Source organism: Dermacentor albipictus, chromosome 9 (genome assembly GCF_038994185.2).
Source record: "Dermacentor albipictus isolate Rhodes 1998 colony chromosome 9, USDA_Dalb.pri_finalv2, whole genome shotgun sequence".
Lineage (NCBI taxonomy): Eukaryota > Metazoa > Arthropoda > Arachnida > Ixodida > Ixodidae > Dermacentor > Dermacentor albipictus.
Window position 1 is genome coordinate 88,285,234 of NC_091829.1, and position 14,630 is coordinate 88,299,863.

General features: G+C 48.5%; 1 protein-coding gene across 3 annotated transcripts in view; it reads left to right on the plus strand.

Moving 5' to 3' along the window:
* LOC135908923 (vasculin-like) overlaps positions 1-14,630 on the plus strand; it is a 67,537-nt gene that overhangs the window by 1,560 nt on the left and 51,347 nt on the right. For all 3 annotated transcript variants that reach the window (XM_065440775.2, XM_065440776.2, XM_065440774.1), the window contains exons 2-3: positions 3,637-4,319; positions 11,195-11,302. In XM_065440775.2, the coding sequence (XP_065296847.1) occupies positions 11,228-11,302 (75 nt within the window). In that variant the 5' untranslated portion in view covers positions 3,637-4,319; positions 11,195-11,227. The remainder of the gene's footprint in view (positions 1-3,636; positions 4,320-11,194; positions 11,303-14,630) is intronic.

The window sequence follows — 14,630 nt, forward strand, 5'->3', positions numbered from 1 at the left end:
GTTTCCACGTCACGCTGACCAACTGCTTGGTTGGCGGCGCAGTTGCATCTGAACGATTGTGCGATGTCGAGCGCTTTCCGTCGTAAACTGCAGAGGGAGGGTGTTGATACGTGTAGCCTAACCCCCGCCTCCGTTTAATTTTTTGTTTAGTGTTATTTTTTTTTTCGGATTCGTTCGGACAGGCGTGCCTTGCAACAAATGCATGCGCGCGTAGTTCTGTTATCGCGCCGTCTCCTTGCCAGGCGCGTGTCTTACGAGTCGACGTGCGAGCTTAGCGTAGCTCGTCTCTGCTGGATTTGCGGTAGGAAATGCGCAACCAAGGATGCGGCAGACGTGGAAGAGGGGGTGGGGGGGTTGGCTCGCTTTCGTAAGCGCTTTCTTTTGGCGATAATCTGCACTGGTGCTTTCCTTCGTTTCTTTTCTCTTCTTTTTTGGTTCCTGTTGCCTCCTGCTGGCGGAACGCTGATCACGTAGGGCTGCTAAAGCCGCAACTTGGAGAAAAATAAATAAAAAAATTTGAAAATGACCAGCGGCGCTCGTGCAGTGCTGAGAGAAGGGAGGCGAACTTGCGTACTCGGCGCGAAATTGGGTCTCCCCGGGTGAAGTTACGCTTGCCGCTGTTATTTCGCCCCGCGCCTGCCGGCATCGCGTGGGAGTCACGTTTCATGCGGGCTGCCAAATAGAGCACGCGAGACGAAAGGATGCGCATCGTCATCACTCGTCTGGCCGTTGATTTGCGTACCCTTTGAATATCGTGCGTGGTACCCTGTGGTACCACATCCGATCATGTACAGCATGCTCCTACATATCCGGTACGATCCGGGGAGGTATGCTGTAAGAGTTCACCTAGTGGACATGTCCATTTCGTATGCTGCTGAAGTGGGCCCTTACAGAATACTTGCCCCGATATGTACAGCGTGATCCTAATCCACTAGAAATAGTTAGTTTGGCTACGAGTAGCTGTTATAAGTGGTTCTGCCAGAATGCTAAGATGCATCGGCAGCCTGATGCCTTTCTAAAAAATATTTTCCATGCTCTTGAGAACAAGGGAACAAGAATGGAAACGGGGGTTCCTTTTTAAGAAAGAAGAATCGTCAACAAGCTTAACTGCCTGTGTGGAACACTGACACGTCGCCGGTTCTTCGTAGTATGCATAGCTGCCAAAACAAATAATGCGCACTTGCAAACACTGCCGTATATCTGACAGTCACCCATATTAGGAGGCTGTAGAATCCAAATTACTGCTACCGATTACTTTTCTTTTCCCGATAGCACTGTTCTGTTTTCTTGCAAGTGCATGACATCGCTTCCATAAGTTGTCCCGGTTAAACCCATTTGGTAACTCTGGACAGCGCAAGTACTTACCCTGTGAACTGCTTCCCAAGAAGTAAGCTGTTTGATGCATGTTTCATAAGTGGCAGCAATTTCGAGTAAATCGGGGCTTTCATTTGTTTTTTAGCATGCATGGAAGCTGCGAGCATGAGTTGTTTAATATTACGTGCTCGCCACAGTTGTTGAGTAATTTACAGCCATAAATATTGCTTAAGGACACATGACAGGTCTGACTCTCAAACCGGCTTGGAATACTTGGGTGAAAGATGCCCTTAGGATGACCATGCTTCTGCAGCTAGCAAGAAGTGGGAACTTTTTCTTATATGGGTCATCTTATGAGTCGGAGATATGCAGCAATACTTCCTGGGTTGATGCAAATATCCCTGTTTCTACATAAGCCACGACTGTTAGAAACATGGTCCTGCTTGAGGTACCTAACCTTTTAAAAGCAGCACATGCTTCAATCTTGTGTCAAGAGCACAAATTCTAGGCACTACCGTTGAGCTGTAAAGGTGAATTCGAGGTTGTAATGGATTGGGTTTCTTGCAAGCAGGACATGCCCCCTGATAACATACTATTTATGCTCGTTGGGGAAAGGCATGGTGCCATACTGGGAAGCTGTGGATTAACTTTTCCCACCTGGGGTTCCTTTCACATACTCTGAAATTTAAGTGCACGAGCGTTCCTTCATTCGGGGCCCATAAAAATGCAAACGGTGATTGCCGGGATCTGAACCTGAGACTTGGTGTTCAGTAGAACGTCTTACACACTAATACTCTGCAGCAGGCTCCCCCTCGCTTTTATTTGCCGGGCTCTCAATATTTCGCTCCGAAACTTTTATTAAAAGGTAATTGCTGTTTGGGTATTCATGAAGCACAATATGTGGTGATATTAACTCCTTCTGGTTCAGTTGCAACAGTAGTGCTTTACAAGGAATATCTGACATGTAAAAGAACAGAGACCGAAACTGCCCCGAGAAATTGGAGTGCTAGCAACTCTAATTACACAGTTTAGGTAGACTTAGTGCTGCAGAGGGTTTTTCTCTAGAATTTCTAAGAAAGAAAACGTCCACATGTTACTGCATGCTGAGATAAGGTGTACTGGGCTGCATCTTTGGAGCCTGCTGCCTACAGAATGTGGTCTTATTCTTGGTGAAAAAAATAAAACTGAATAACTTGTGCTTATTCCACGTATAAAGGTTGTTTAAAGTTGGAAGTTATAAGCTCCCCGCAGCATACTGTCTTTGTGACAGGCAGCTCTCGCATATCACGAAAAGCCGCTTTGGGAATTTTATTGCTTTTAACTTTATTTTCCTGTTAAGTTGCACAGAATGTAAGTTAACTTCAGAAAGGAACTTCTGACGAGAAAGAGTTAAGAAAAAAGGACACTTTCTTTAAGTGTCCTTAAAGTGTCTTAATGTAGCAATTTAGCAGACGACCAAGTGAGTGGTGTTGGGCATTACCGTCTGCTTCTCAAGTGCCAGTTTCTGTTTCGGCCACTGTGCTTTTTGCAATCCTGTGGTCATGCTGAACACGTTTGGTCCCGAGCCCATTGCGCCTGTGTGCTGTAGATACAATTGCCGTCAAATTCAGTTGACGTGAACACATTTGCCTGCTCTCAAAATGTTATATACTATAAACTTTGGACAAAAGCACTTTCGTTCATATCTGTTCCTTGCATCCCCCTCATTGGCACAATCTGAAGTTTGGCAGCCAAAAAGGCAATGCAAATGCTGCCAGAGATGGCAGGGGCTTAAAGAACTGCTGCAGTAGTGTCACTGCTGTGCTGTCTGCACCTCTGCCTGCATGTTTTGCGCAGTCTGTTCCTCATTCAGTGGCATGGTGAACAGCGCAGACAACTGGACAAGGAAGAAAGGCTGAACACTTGTTGAGTTATCTGAAAGAACAGGGCACAAGAAAAAAGTATTAAGTGCATGGCGGTAGTTGATGGTGAAAAGGCATAACGTTACTTGACGGGCATGATCCACATCTCCACAGCTGCTCGCCTATAAAGCAGTTAACGGCAAAGCATGGTCATTGGTCTCCAGGGGCACTTAAGCAGGGAACACCCACACTATTTATTACTAGTGCTCGACAGAAAAGCTTTGTAAGCGCGTCATTGTGAATAGGTAAAACTAGAACAATGACAAAAAAATAAAATCCAATATCCTTTGCAAAGGCAGTCTAAGTGCATGTCTTCTTACTTATCATGTCTGCGATCTTCGCCATGCTATTCACAAATCAACTAGCCCAATTTCGCACTCTCGTGCTCATTGAGTGACCATCTTTTTCTGTGTGTGTGCAGTTGTGTTGGAGTTGCGGCGGCTGTGACTTACTGGGACCCTATTGAGTTCAAGAGAACATGGAGAAATGCCTGCACACGTGACCTTGACGCAAGGAACCAAGATGTTAAGGTAGCAGTGGGAGCCTGACGGCAGCGTGCGCTTGGCAGAGGCGACGGAACCTATACCGCAAGCAGCAAGTGGTGGTTGCCCACCTTTCCTTGCCACAACAGTCACTGCCTTTGACCGTCGATGCTCGTTCTCCTTTATGTGATCTCGTTAGTGCTTTGACATCATGTAGGTGTTTTCGTGGGTTCCAGAACGTGCGCCGATGCTCGAGCTGCCAGCTCTTCCTTCCGCATTCCAGCATTGAAGCAGCAGTGTGTGTCGTGGCCGTGTGCCTTCGTCGTGCGTGCCTGAGCTGTAGGCCTGCCTTCATTATGCGAGGTGCAGCAATGGCAAGACTTGAAAGGTGACGTTGTGATGACTGGCCGTGCCTGCCACTGTGTTCTGTGTGGTGCAAGCGTTGCTGCGACGGTGTGCGCTCGGCTGCTGCTGTGGGAGCTTCTGCCTTGCTTCTGCCTGCCTGCCCTGCCTCTGTCCACTGGATACTCTGCAAGGACGGCGAAACAGTGACGGCTGTCTCTGCTGCTGGGTCTCTGGCGAAGGCTGGGTCTACAACGCCTGAACGTCGTGGATCCCGGAGGTGAGTTGGGGTGGGGTACGTGGTTGCACACTTGTTCAGCATAAATTGTCGGAGCACTTCAGTATCTTTATTCCTAAGGCTAGTTCATAGCCCAGAAGGACTGACTGACTGTTGGGCTAGTTGGTCTGTCATGTTGATTGGAAAACTTAGTGTGAAAAATTTGAACACAGACACTGGGGGCAGGTAAGAACGAATACTATTACCAACTGTTTATTTATATAAACGCACAACCGATTCATAATTTTCTTTGAGCCCATGCATCAAGCTGCTACCTCACATGCAAGCGCAAAGGCATATTATCATTCAAAAAGTCAAAGCATTCAAAAACTCAAGCTTGGCCCTGCCCAACATAGTTGACATCTCGCTCGTACAGGTAATGGAATGCTTGTAAATAAAGAAAACCTCCTGAGCGGTGTTGGAAGCATTCATCCTCGTCTGTTCACTGTGTCTGTTTCCAAATTTTGGGTGTTTTGCTTTCCATTCAAGAGTCATAGTCTGACATTACTTTGGGCAGATGTAAGCACATTATAGTCCGGCATCTGTTAGCACATGCCATGCTGCTGATCTTGACATAGAACGTGTTGTACCTAGCGCTTCACTCGGATGCTTGCGTTACCCAGAATGCTTCATGCTCATTATGGGCAACCTCTGCACAGAGCAGCGCACAAGTAACGCAGCAGCAGATGATGCACTCATTAGATTTGTGACAACTGTGTCAGGATATTGTATAACTGGCATGCCAAGTTGTCATATAAAAGTCTTTAGGGGAACACTGCTAAGTGTTCAACAGCACTAATAAATGATCTGTTTGAAAATATAAGCACGCAACTTTGTCATGATAATTTGCAAAAGGAATTTGTAAATGCCTGACTGATAGGGAATTGTAAAATAAAAAGAGAGATAAAAGCAAAGATGGAGGCTAACCAGAGGTTACACCGCTTCATTATGCGATACAATATCCATGCTGACCGACCATTACAAGGGTGCGGTCAACATCACTGTGGCACGTCAGCGGTTTAGTCATTGTGCTAAACATGATGAGGTGATGGAAGAATAAGCGCACTGCTCGGCAGACCTGTATATTACACCGCAGTTTCCATACTGTCTGCCCCCCCCCCCCTCATTACAAGCATTAGGTCAATATCCGCGTGGTATGTCAGTGGTTCAGCCGCTCAGGTCAACATGATCAGACAGAAGAACACATTGCTGCTCTACGAGCCCATGTACGACACTGCAGTTTTCATGCTGTCTGACCATTACGAGGGTTCGGTCAACATCATCGTGGCATGTCAGTGGTTCCGTCGTCGTGCCGCACTTGATGGGGAGGGGGGGGGGGGTAAGAAAAAGTACGGCTGTAACTCCCTAACGGGAATTATTGTTAATTTGTGAAGCTTATGCTCATTGGTCCGACTAGCATACTGCCATTCGTTGCAAGTTGCTTTACTGAGCAGCTTGGGCGTAACACTCACTCCCCTTGGCTGCGCCACTTTTCTCTCTGCACAAACTACTTCCACACAATGCATGGCACTGCACCCATCACGTGATACTGCTTGTGCGTGTGTAACGCCACTACCTGCTGCTTTCAAGACTGTTACGCCAATATGACTTTGAAAATAAGAAGGCACAGGCCCCCCAGGGGACCGTGCGAGCGTGTGAACATAGCATGCCTTTTGCCCCTATTTGACCCCTAGGCCACACACCTCTCACCTAAATCTCGTTTCTTGCTGTGATGAGTGTTTTAATTATTTCTAGAAAATAACAAGAGCACTTTGGAATGTGAAACTTGCGTATTGCATTCCTCGTGACGTATACTTTATACATAATGACGTGAAATAAGTTTGCACGTGATGACACGGGACCCTTAAGGCGAGAACGACGAAGTTCGTGGTTGCGCGCACGCTCTCTGAGGACCAGCAATCGCTAAAGGCAGACATTTTTTGTTAATCTGTCAGTGGTAAACTGTTTTAGTTGTAATAGCTGGGTGACATTTCTGGTGGAGGTGCGGGGTACGGTCGATGTTAAGATCTCCAGAGCATACCCCAGACCTAAGCCCGGCGAGTAGTTCAGCCGAGCTAACCCCTGTGCACGTACGTGCCAGCCGACGTCTCCAGGGACTCCAGCTGCAGCACGGTCTGCTACCCGAACGAACTAGAATGACGACCCAACCACCTCCTGCCACTCCTGCAGCATCGCACATTGTTGTCAATCACATCCAGACGCCGAATCTGTTCCACGGAAGTACTTCAGAGGACGCCGACGACTGGCTTGACCAGTTTGACCGGGTTGCCAACCTCAACGACTGGAACCACGAGCGTAAGCCGCGCTACGCGTACTTCGCTCTTGAGGATTCCGCAAAAACATGGTTTGAGAACCACGAGGCGACACTGACGTCATGGGAAGAATTTCGTAGGCAGTTCCTCAATGCCTTCGCCAGGGCGGACAGGAAGGAGAGGGTGGAGTTAGCGTTGGAGGCAAGAATTCAAGGCCCGAATGAGCGAGTGACGGCGTACGTAGAAGACATGAATCGGCTTTTCAGACGTGCGGACCCTTCTGTGACTGAAGCAAAGAAGGTGCGCCATCTCATGTGCGGCGTCAAAGAGGAAATTTTTGCTGGCCTCATTCGAAATCCGACGACGACACTTGCAGAGTTCCATGACGAAGCCACCACTATGGAAAAGGCCCTTCAACAGTGGGCCAGGCAAAACAACCGCGACGCCATGATTTCAAGGGAGCTCTCTGCCGTTACCCCTTGGTAACGACGTTGGCACCTTGCGAGAATTCATCAGGGCTGTCGTCAAGGAGGAACTGCAGAAGATGCAGACGACCACTGCCCCTGTGGGACAACTTTCCATTGCTGAAATGGTGCGTGCCGAGGTCCGACAGGCCATCCCTATTCCTGGACAGTACGAGGCACCACAGCAGGGACCGCACGCCGAAATGAGTTACGCTGAAGCAGTACGCCGTCCGCCACCCTCAAGTGCGTGCAGCATGGTACACCCCACTCAACAAATGGACGCTAGCTTCAGGCTGCCTCGCAGCCTACCGCACATCGCTGAAGCAAGGACTAGGAAGAGCGATGTCTGGTGCACCACAGACTACAAGCCCCTTCTTTTTCATTGTGGCGAAGCTGGGCACGTCTACAGAATGTGTCCTTATCGTCATGTGGGGCTCTGGGGATTCTCGCTGAATGCACCTCGTCCACGACCTGGTGAGCGGCCGCCTCGGAAATAGAGAGTTTCATTGTGAGTCGTCGCAGTGTTGATCAGCGATGGCAGGAGCCCCGTTCGTCGTCTCCTGAGACGCCGCTCGCCTAGCCCAGCGGGTCGGGAAAACTCAGTTCAGCGACCTCCGGAGGTGAGGCTGCTGACGACTGTACGCAAGATCCTCAACTACAACGACAACGACGAAAACAGAACGACGCAGATGTACAGACGGAGTCAAACACCTTACGAGAGGTAGTAACGCTGAACATTCCCGTCACCATAGACTACGAAGAAATAACGGCGTTAATCGACACTGGAGCGGACACCTCGGTTATGAGCATGGACCTTGCTTGCAAGCTGAAGTTTCTACCGAGTGGACTGGGTCGCAGATTCGCACTACAGGAGGCCATCTGCTAACCCCGGTAGGAAGATGCACAGCGCAAGTGAGCATTTGTGGGTTTACATATCTTGGAGATTTCATTATCCTCCCAAGCTGTTCGAGGGACTTAATTCATGGAATGGATTTTCTGCAGGCTAATGGAGCTGTGATTAATTTACAAAAATCGCGGGTTACGTTTTCGACGGCGCAGGCCTTAGCAGGGAGCTGCACTGACGGCACGTATGTCAACGCCTTGGGGATTGTTGACGAGAACATCAGGGTGCCGCCAAGGAGCAGCATAGTGACCCTCATCACCTGCAACGCATTCGACGGCTATGAGGGTATTGCCGAGGCAAATATTGTGCTGCTGCTCGACAGACACATCTGCATCGCCCGGGGCCTTGTTCGTACACAGCATAAGTGCTCGCAAGTTTTGTTGACTAACTTCAGCCACGAGTATCAGCACGTGCCTCAAGGTACAGCTGTGGCATTCCTGAACGACATTGCTGACTTCTCCGACATCGGCACGTTACAAGTGATTTCACCGGATGCAACAACTCACGCCAGCCTGAATACCCGCGTCCACATTAATGCTGACTTAGCAGATGTACAGAAGGATCAGGTGCTGGGCCTACTGACAGAATTCTCCGGCTGTTTTTCCACGGAATCCAAAGTCCAGCGCACTTCCGTTACGCAACACCGGATCATTACAGAGGAGTCGGCGCGGCCTGTTCGTCAGCGTCCGTATTGCGTGTCACCTATGGAGCGGGAGGCGATTAAGCGTCAACCTCAAGAAATGCTAAATGACACCATCCAGCTGTCGACAAGTCTGTGGGCATCACCTGTCATACTAGTAAAAAAGAAAGACAACACACTCTGCTTCTGCGTTGACTACAGATGGCTTAACCGAGTCACCAAACGCGATGTTTATGGCCACAGATTGATGATGCTTTGGACCGTCTGCGTCATGCTCAGTTCTTTACTTCGTTAGACCTAAAGTAAGGCTACTGGCAAATCGAAGCGGATGAGCGTGACCGTGAAAAAACCGTCTTAGTGACTCCCCATGGGCTGTACGAATTTAAAGTGCTGCCCTTCGGTTTCTGTTCTGCTCCTGCTTCGTTCCAACGAATGATGAACACTGTACTCGTTGGACTAAAGTGGCAGACGTGTCTAGTGTACCTAGACGACGTTGTGTTTTCCAGCACGTTCGATGAACATCTTGCCCGGCTACGAAGTGTGCTTACCGCAATACGCAAGGCCAACCTTACCATCAAGCCTGAAAAATGTTACTTTGGCATCCAGGAACTCAAGTTCCTAGGCCACGTGGTCGGCTCCCAAGGAGTACGACACTTCAGAAAGAGGAGAAAAATTGGCAGATCTCACATATGTGGGGAATTGGTTATGAGCAAAGCTTCTTTTGATGTTTACTGAAATCTCTTCACTTCTGTGTATCTCACGCAAGTAGGTATTCTAAGCAAGCACATTGCTGACATGGTAAAAAAAGTAAGGCCTGGCAGACATGTAACCACACATTTGCAATCCAAGTTTCTGCTACGTGGCCCATGATAGCCAAGTCATTCCTGTAGCTTGGTTCAGCTGCTGTGTGGTACTTGTGATAAATAATAATAATAATTATAAGCTGTTATTGCACTTTTGTTCCTTATCCATCCGCGCCGAATCATTATGAACCGTGATTAACTACTCCGGAGTGGCTGCATCTGGTCGGCCGCAACGGCCATATCTTGAAAGCGATCTATGATGCCGACAGAGAGCGCAGACCGCTGACAGCCGCATGTACTCTTTCTTTTTTTGCTGCTGAGTTCGCGTTAAAGAGAGACGAGTGGGCCCCAATCTTGAAAGTGATCTGTGATGGGGGCTCAGTGCGGCAACTGCCAACAGTTTCGTGTGCTCTGTGTTGTCACCACGTGGCTTGCGTTGTGGATGTGAAGGCTGCAGAATTCGTGAAGACAGCATGAAGGTGAATTTGCTCACTGCTGCAGGCACTATCTTGAAAGCGAAGGGACGGACAAACTGTTTTTTTAGTTGGGCAGGCATAGAAATGCTTATGCATTTAAAATTTTGGTTTGCCTTGTCTATATGTCCTTCCATCCCTTCCGTCATGCTACTGTTGTCAAATGATGTTGTTGTCAGGCCACCTCGTCATTCTCAGCTTTATCCTCGCCACATGACAAAAAGATACAAAATGTGCTTACCCATAGGGCACTGAGCGCTGCACAGCAAAACATGTCCAGATTTGAAGATTTGCCTCTGAGGTCACCCAGCACTGTACAAGTGCCTGGTCCCAGGCAGCACGGTATGCCTAGTAATCATCGTGGCCTCCTTGCTTGTCCTTTATGTCCTCTGGCATCGTTTACAGCCATGGTAAACCAACTAGCCCAACAACGCATTTTGATATGAGGGGTCCTGCGGCAAGGGCTACAAGACAGAATGGGCGCCACCAGCATGCTGCTGTGGTGGGAAGGCTCCCTGTGACATGCTATGAAGGGATGCTTCCTGCAACTGTGCTGTGTAGTCTCACTGACCGTAGGGCCTGGTTACGAGAGAGTAGGGCGGTCTCTAGCCTCCAATGAGTGCAGCCTGGCGCAGTAGGACCACGCAAATTGGGAAAAGGAGTGAAACTGGGATATGCACTCATCATAGGTGCGACGAGCCAAAGTCTGAGTGTTTCCCAATAAGGCCATTGAACAAAAGAAGCATGTATGCACCTTGTGCAGTCTCGGGAAAAGTCTTCTCCGCTCCTGCCCTTGCCTTCATAATGGCACGTGGCCAGGAGATTGAGAGTGGGATGACCACCTACAAAAGTTTGGGGGGAAACTGCCTACTGGACCTTCTTGGGTGGAATGACCGATGAGTAGTCGCTGGGCCGCTGCTCTGTCACGCTACAGGGGGAAAAAGAGAGGAGGAACAGGGATGGAACTGCAAAAAGGTGTAAGGGTATGCCACAATCCCCACAAGCTCAGAAGATATACCTGCGCAGCCTTCGTGACTTAGACGTTTGTAAGTGCCAAGTCTTTATGTGGATTTCCTGGTGTGCCATGCCCACCATGTTTGAAGGGTAGCGAGAAAACCTACACAGAACTAAAGAGAGACACAGAACAATTGGATAGCGTGCTGTGCACTTCTCGTCCTGTGTAGGTTTTTGGATTGTAAACATGAGTTGATAGCAACTTGCCCAGTTTTATATTCTTCTTAATCCCCATCATTTGAAAAGCGTTTTGTTTTTGTGCTGTGACTGCCGGTTATCCTGACTTTCCTTGTCCTCTGATTTGCAGGCCTGTCATGGTCTCTGGAAGGGGGTGCATCTAATGGCGAACCACCAGCAACAGCCAGCGCATGACTTTGCACCTTCCTGGCTCAAGATACCCACCTATGACACTGCGGTGAGTGAGGCCTTGGAAAGACAGTGCAGTTGATCTTCTGTGTTATGTCATGGAGCTGCCAAGTTTGACCATTTTTATCACAGAATGCCAGCCCTTCAGATTCCGCACTGTGATTTTCTTGGCATCAATTATTTCATGAGTTTTGATGTTTGTTGAGCTGTTTTAAAGCGAATAGGTTTGTTTGGCTCTTTTGTTCATATTGTGGTGGTCGGACTCTTGTCGCCGATACAAAGGTGCCAATGCAAAAAGCACATGCTCTTGGGTAACCAAGTTGTGTGACGTGCTTGTCACTGAATGTTAACTATTAAACTATTACAGCTGTTTAAGAGACACGTGCTGTTGCAAGAGAGCTCTGGGGCATCTGAAGGCTTAGATGCCTTGATGGAGTGCTTGTGAAGGATGGCCCTCCCCTTTTGCTGCCCTCTCTCCCTTTGGTGACTCTCTGTGGGAGCTTTGGCAGCGTTCATGCCACTAGAAATACGCACATGACGAATCGGCTGATATGCATAGCCACTGTCAGAGTTGGAGCGGTCGGAGTTGTAGGGAGGACCTTGGAGCGACAGGACAAGGCGAGCAGGATTTATTTACATTATTTACATCTTAGACAAGACATATATCAACAGTCTAGCGTGACTCCCATATGGAGCCCGCAAGACTAACATACAGCAAACAGCTTACGAGCACACAGCTCACGAGTACATTTCGAGCATGACAACGAGCACGCAGCTCACTAGTACATTTCTAGCACGACAACGAGCACTCAGCTCACTAGTACATCTCGAGCACGACAACGAGCACGCACTAGCAGCCGGCAATCGCTGCTTATAAGCTCTCCACTCGACGTCATAGTTCGACGTCATTCAAGATGACCCGCCCTATTGGAGGAGGATGAGGGCTAACATACACATGCCGTACACACACACTGGTGTAAAGGTCTGGAGCCGACATCAGAGGGGCTTCGTCGAACTCTGCTCCATCCCGGGTGGCGCGGCCGGCTACCGCATTGTCTGGTGCCTCGAAAAGCTCATGGGGAGGTTCCGCCAATTACCTTCCCTCGAGAACTCCCCTGAGCTGACCCCGCGCCACATGGCTGCTGGTTATCCGCAGTTCTCTGAAGTGCACCCCGTCCGGTTGGATTGGAACACGTGCAGCGGGCTGAAATAGCTAGCACGTTGCCACCCCGTCCGGCCATTCCTAACACCAAATATACTGGGGCTTCAGATGTGCTAACGGCTCTGTTGTCTGTGAAAGTAGGCAATGAAACGACAAACGCCACCTAGATATTTCTGACTGCAACAACTATATGTCATAAAGCGCACCACTCCTTTAATAAAACAAATAGCATTTAAAAGCATTCGGCTATGTGCTTACATTGACAATAGTTGTCAATGGATTCTGCACAATTTTTTCTTGCATGGATGCTTTACTTTGAGAGGGAAAGGAAAGCTGGGGGAATGTTGCATGGCAGGTGCTAAAACTGTGCTTAAACTGTGAAACTTATTTACAGTTATGGCAATACATGACAAAGCATGATTGTAATATGCGTAGTTCACTGCCTGTAGAGGCATCACTGATGGCCACCTGGCGGGCGCTTTCGAAAGCACGCTTGAGAGCGGTAGTTTGAAATTCAGCAAGGATGGCTGAAGTTCGCGGATGCGATTTCGCCTTGGTATGTGTGCCAGACTGCTTGCTCTGCGGTGACAGCTACAGGAAAGGCGTGGGCCTCCACGAGAGTGGACATGAACACGATGTCATTGGAGTTTGGGACAACCCAGTTGGCACACGTGCCAGGTGCGTTCCGCAGAAAAAGCGCAGCGAAGCTGAGTTACGAAGTGGAGCTCGTGTTAAGTAGCCGTTTCATTTTGTTGACTATGTCTCGTTAGTACAGTAAAAGCTCGTTAATTCGAACCGCAAGGGGAAGCCGCTTCAGTTCGAATTAACGAAAGTTCGAACTAACGAAAGTGAAGGAGAGCAACAGTACACTGCGATTTGGAAGCAGTAGGGAATGTCAGAAATTTGGCGTGTCGGAAAGTGATGGCGTGTGCCGCGGGCTCACGCCACTTTCAAGTCGAAGCTCTGGGTCTGACTATGCCACACCACCGATGTCCACCGAAACGAACGTTAGCCGAGGCTTAACACCATCACAATGAATCGCGACGGCTGATACCTCCTAAGCTGAAAACAGAGGTACACAACCGATGAAGACTGCCGAGACAGACGCCGAACATGTGAAGGTGGCGAAGGCCCTGATTTGTTGGTTCTTGATTGCAAGCGCAGCTGCGACGTACTTGATTCGCTGTGTTTTGGCACTTGCCGTGCCATCTCCGCACAACATTAGCAGCTGTACAAGATTTGCAAAGCCTCCGAGATTCGCGACGGGCAAGAAGTCTCGGAGGTTACGTAGAACGGAGAGGCGGCAGCCGCCGCTGCCTTCTGGCTGACCCCGCGTCGGTTAGATTTTTTTCCGATTTTGCCTTCTCTCGTCGTTCTCTCCGTTTAGGAGGCAATACAGCCTTGTGTGTAGGCAGTAGGCGCGTTTCTCTGGCCGTGTGCCAGGCGAGCGTAGTTCGAATTATCCGTGAGGGAACCTTCTCGCGTTCGAATTAATGGACTTTTTTATACATAGGCTTCTGTGGAGCTTGGCCGGACCAAATCGTACAGTTCGAATTATCCATAAATTCGAATTATTGAAGTTCGAATTAACGAGCTTTCACTGTATATCTTTCTTTTAAGTTCTACCCTCGCCACATTACGGTTTCTGTACCTCAGTAATAAGCACACCGGGTTTAGTCCTTTTTGGCATAAATATTGCACTCCCACCCTGCAAAAGATAATAAGAAAAAATTAAGATGAATACAAATTGCATAGAAAGAGGCACAAAGCTGTGAAACAGACAAACCACTCTATGTGGCAAGTCTGCTTAGACGACAGCAAGCTTTATTGACTTCACAAACATGACTCAAACTTTTCTGCAAAAAATGAACAGCAATGCTTTATGCTGCAGCTAACTGCAATCCCCATCTTGAGCTATGTCTTTTTTGAAACATTTTCGAAGTAACAACAATATGGAAGATGTTCTCAGATGAACAGAATCAAGCTCCTAAAAAAGCACTTGTCTGTTATAATTCTCAGAAAACGGTGTGATTTAACCCAACTGCACACGAAATGAGGCAAAAACCTTGTACCTTAAAAACTGGAGAATATTACGTGAACGAAGGATTAAGAAAGGCGGTCTAGTTACACGGCATATTTACAAAGGATAACTGCAGCGCTGGCCAGCCGACAGCTCGAGAGCCAGAGTGTGTTCGTCGTCTTTGTTGGGGCGCCC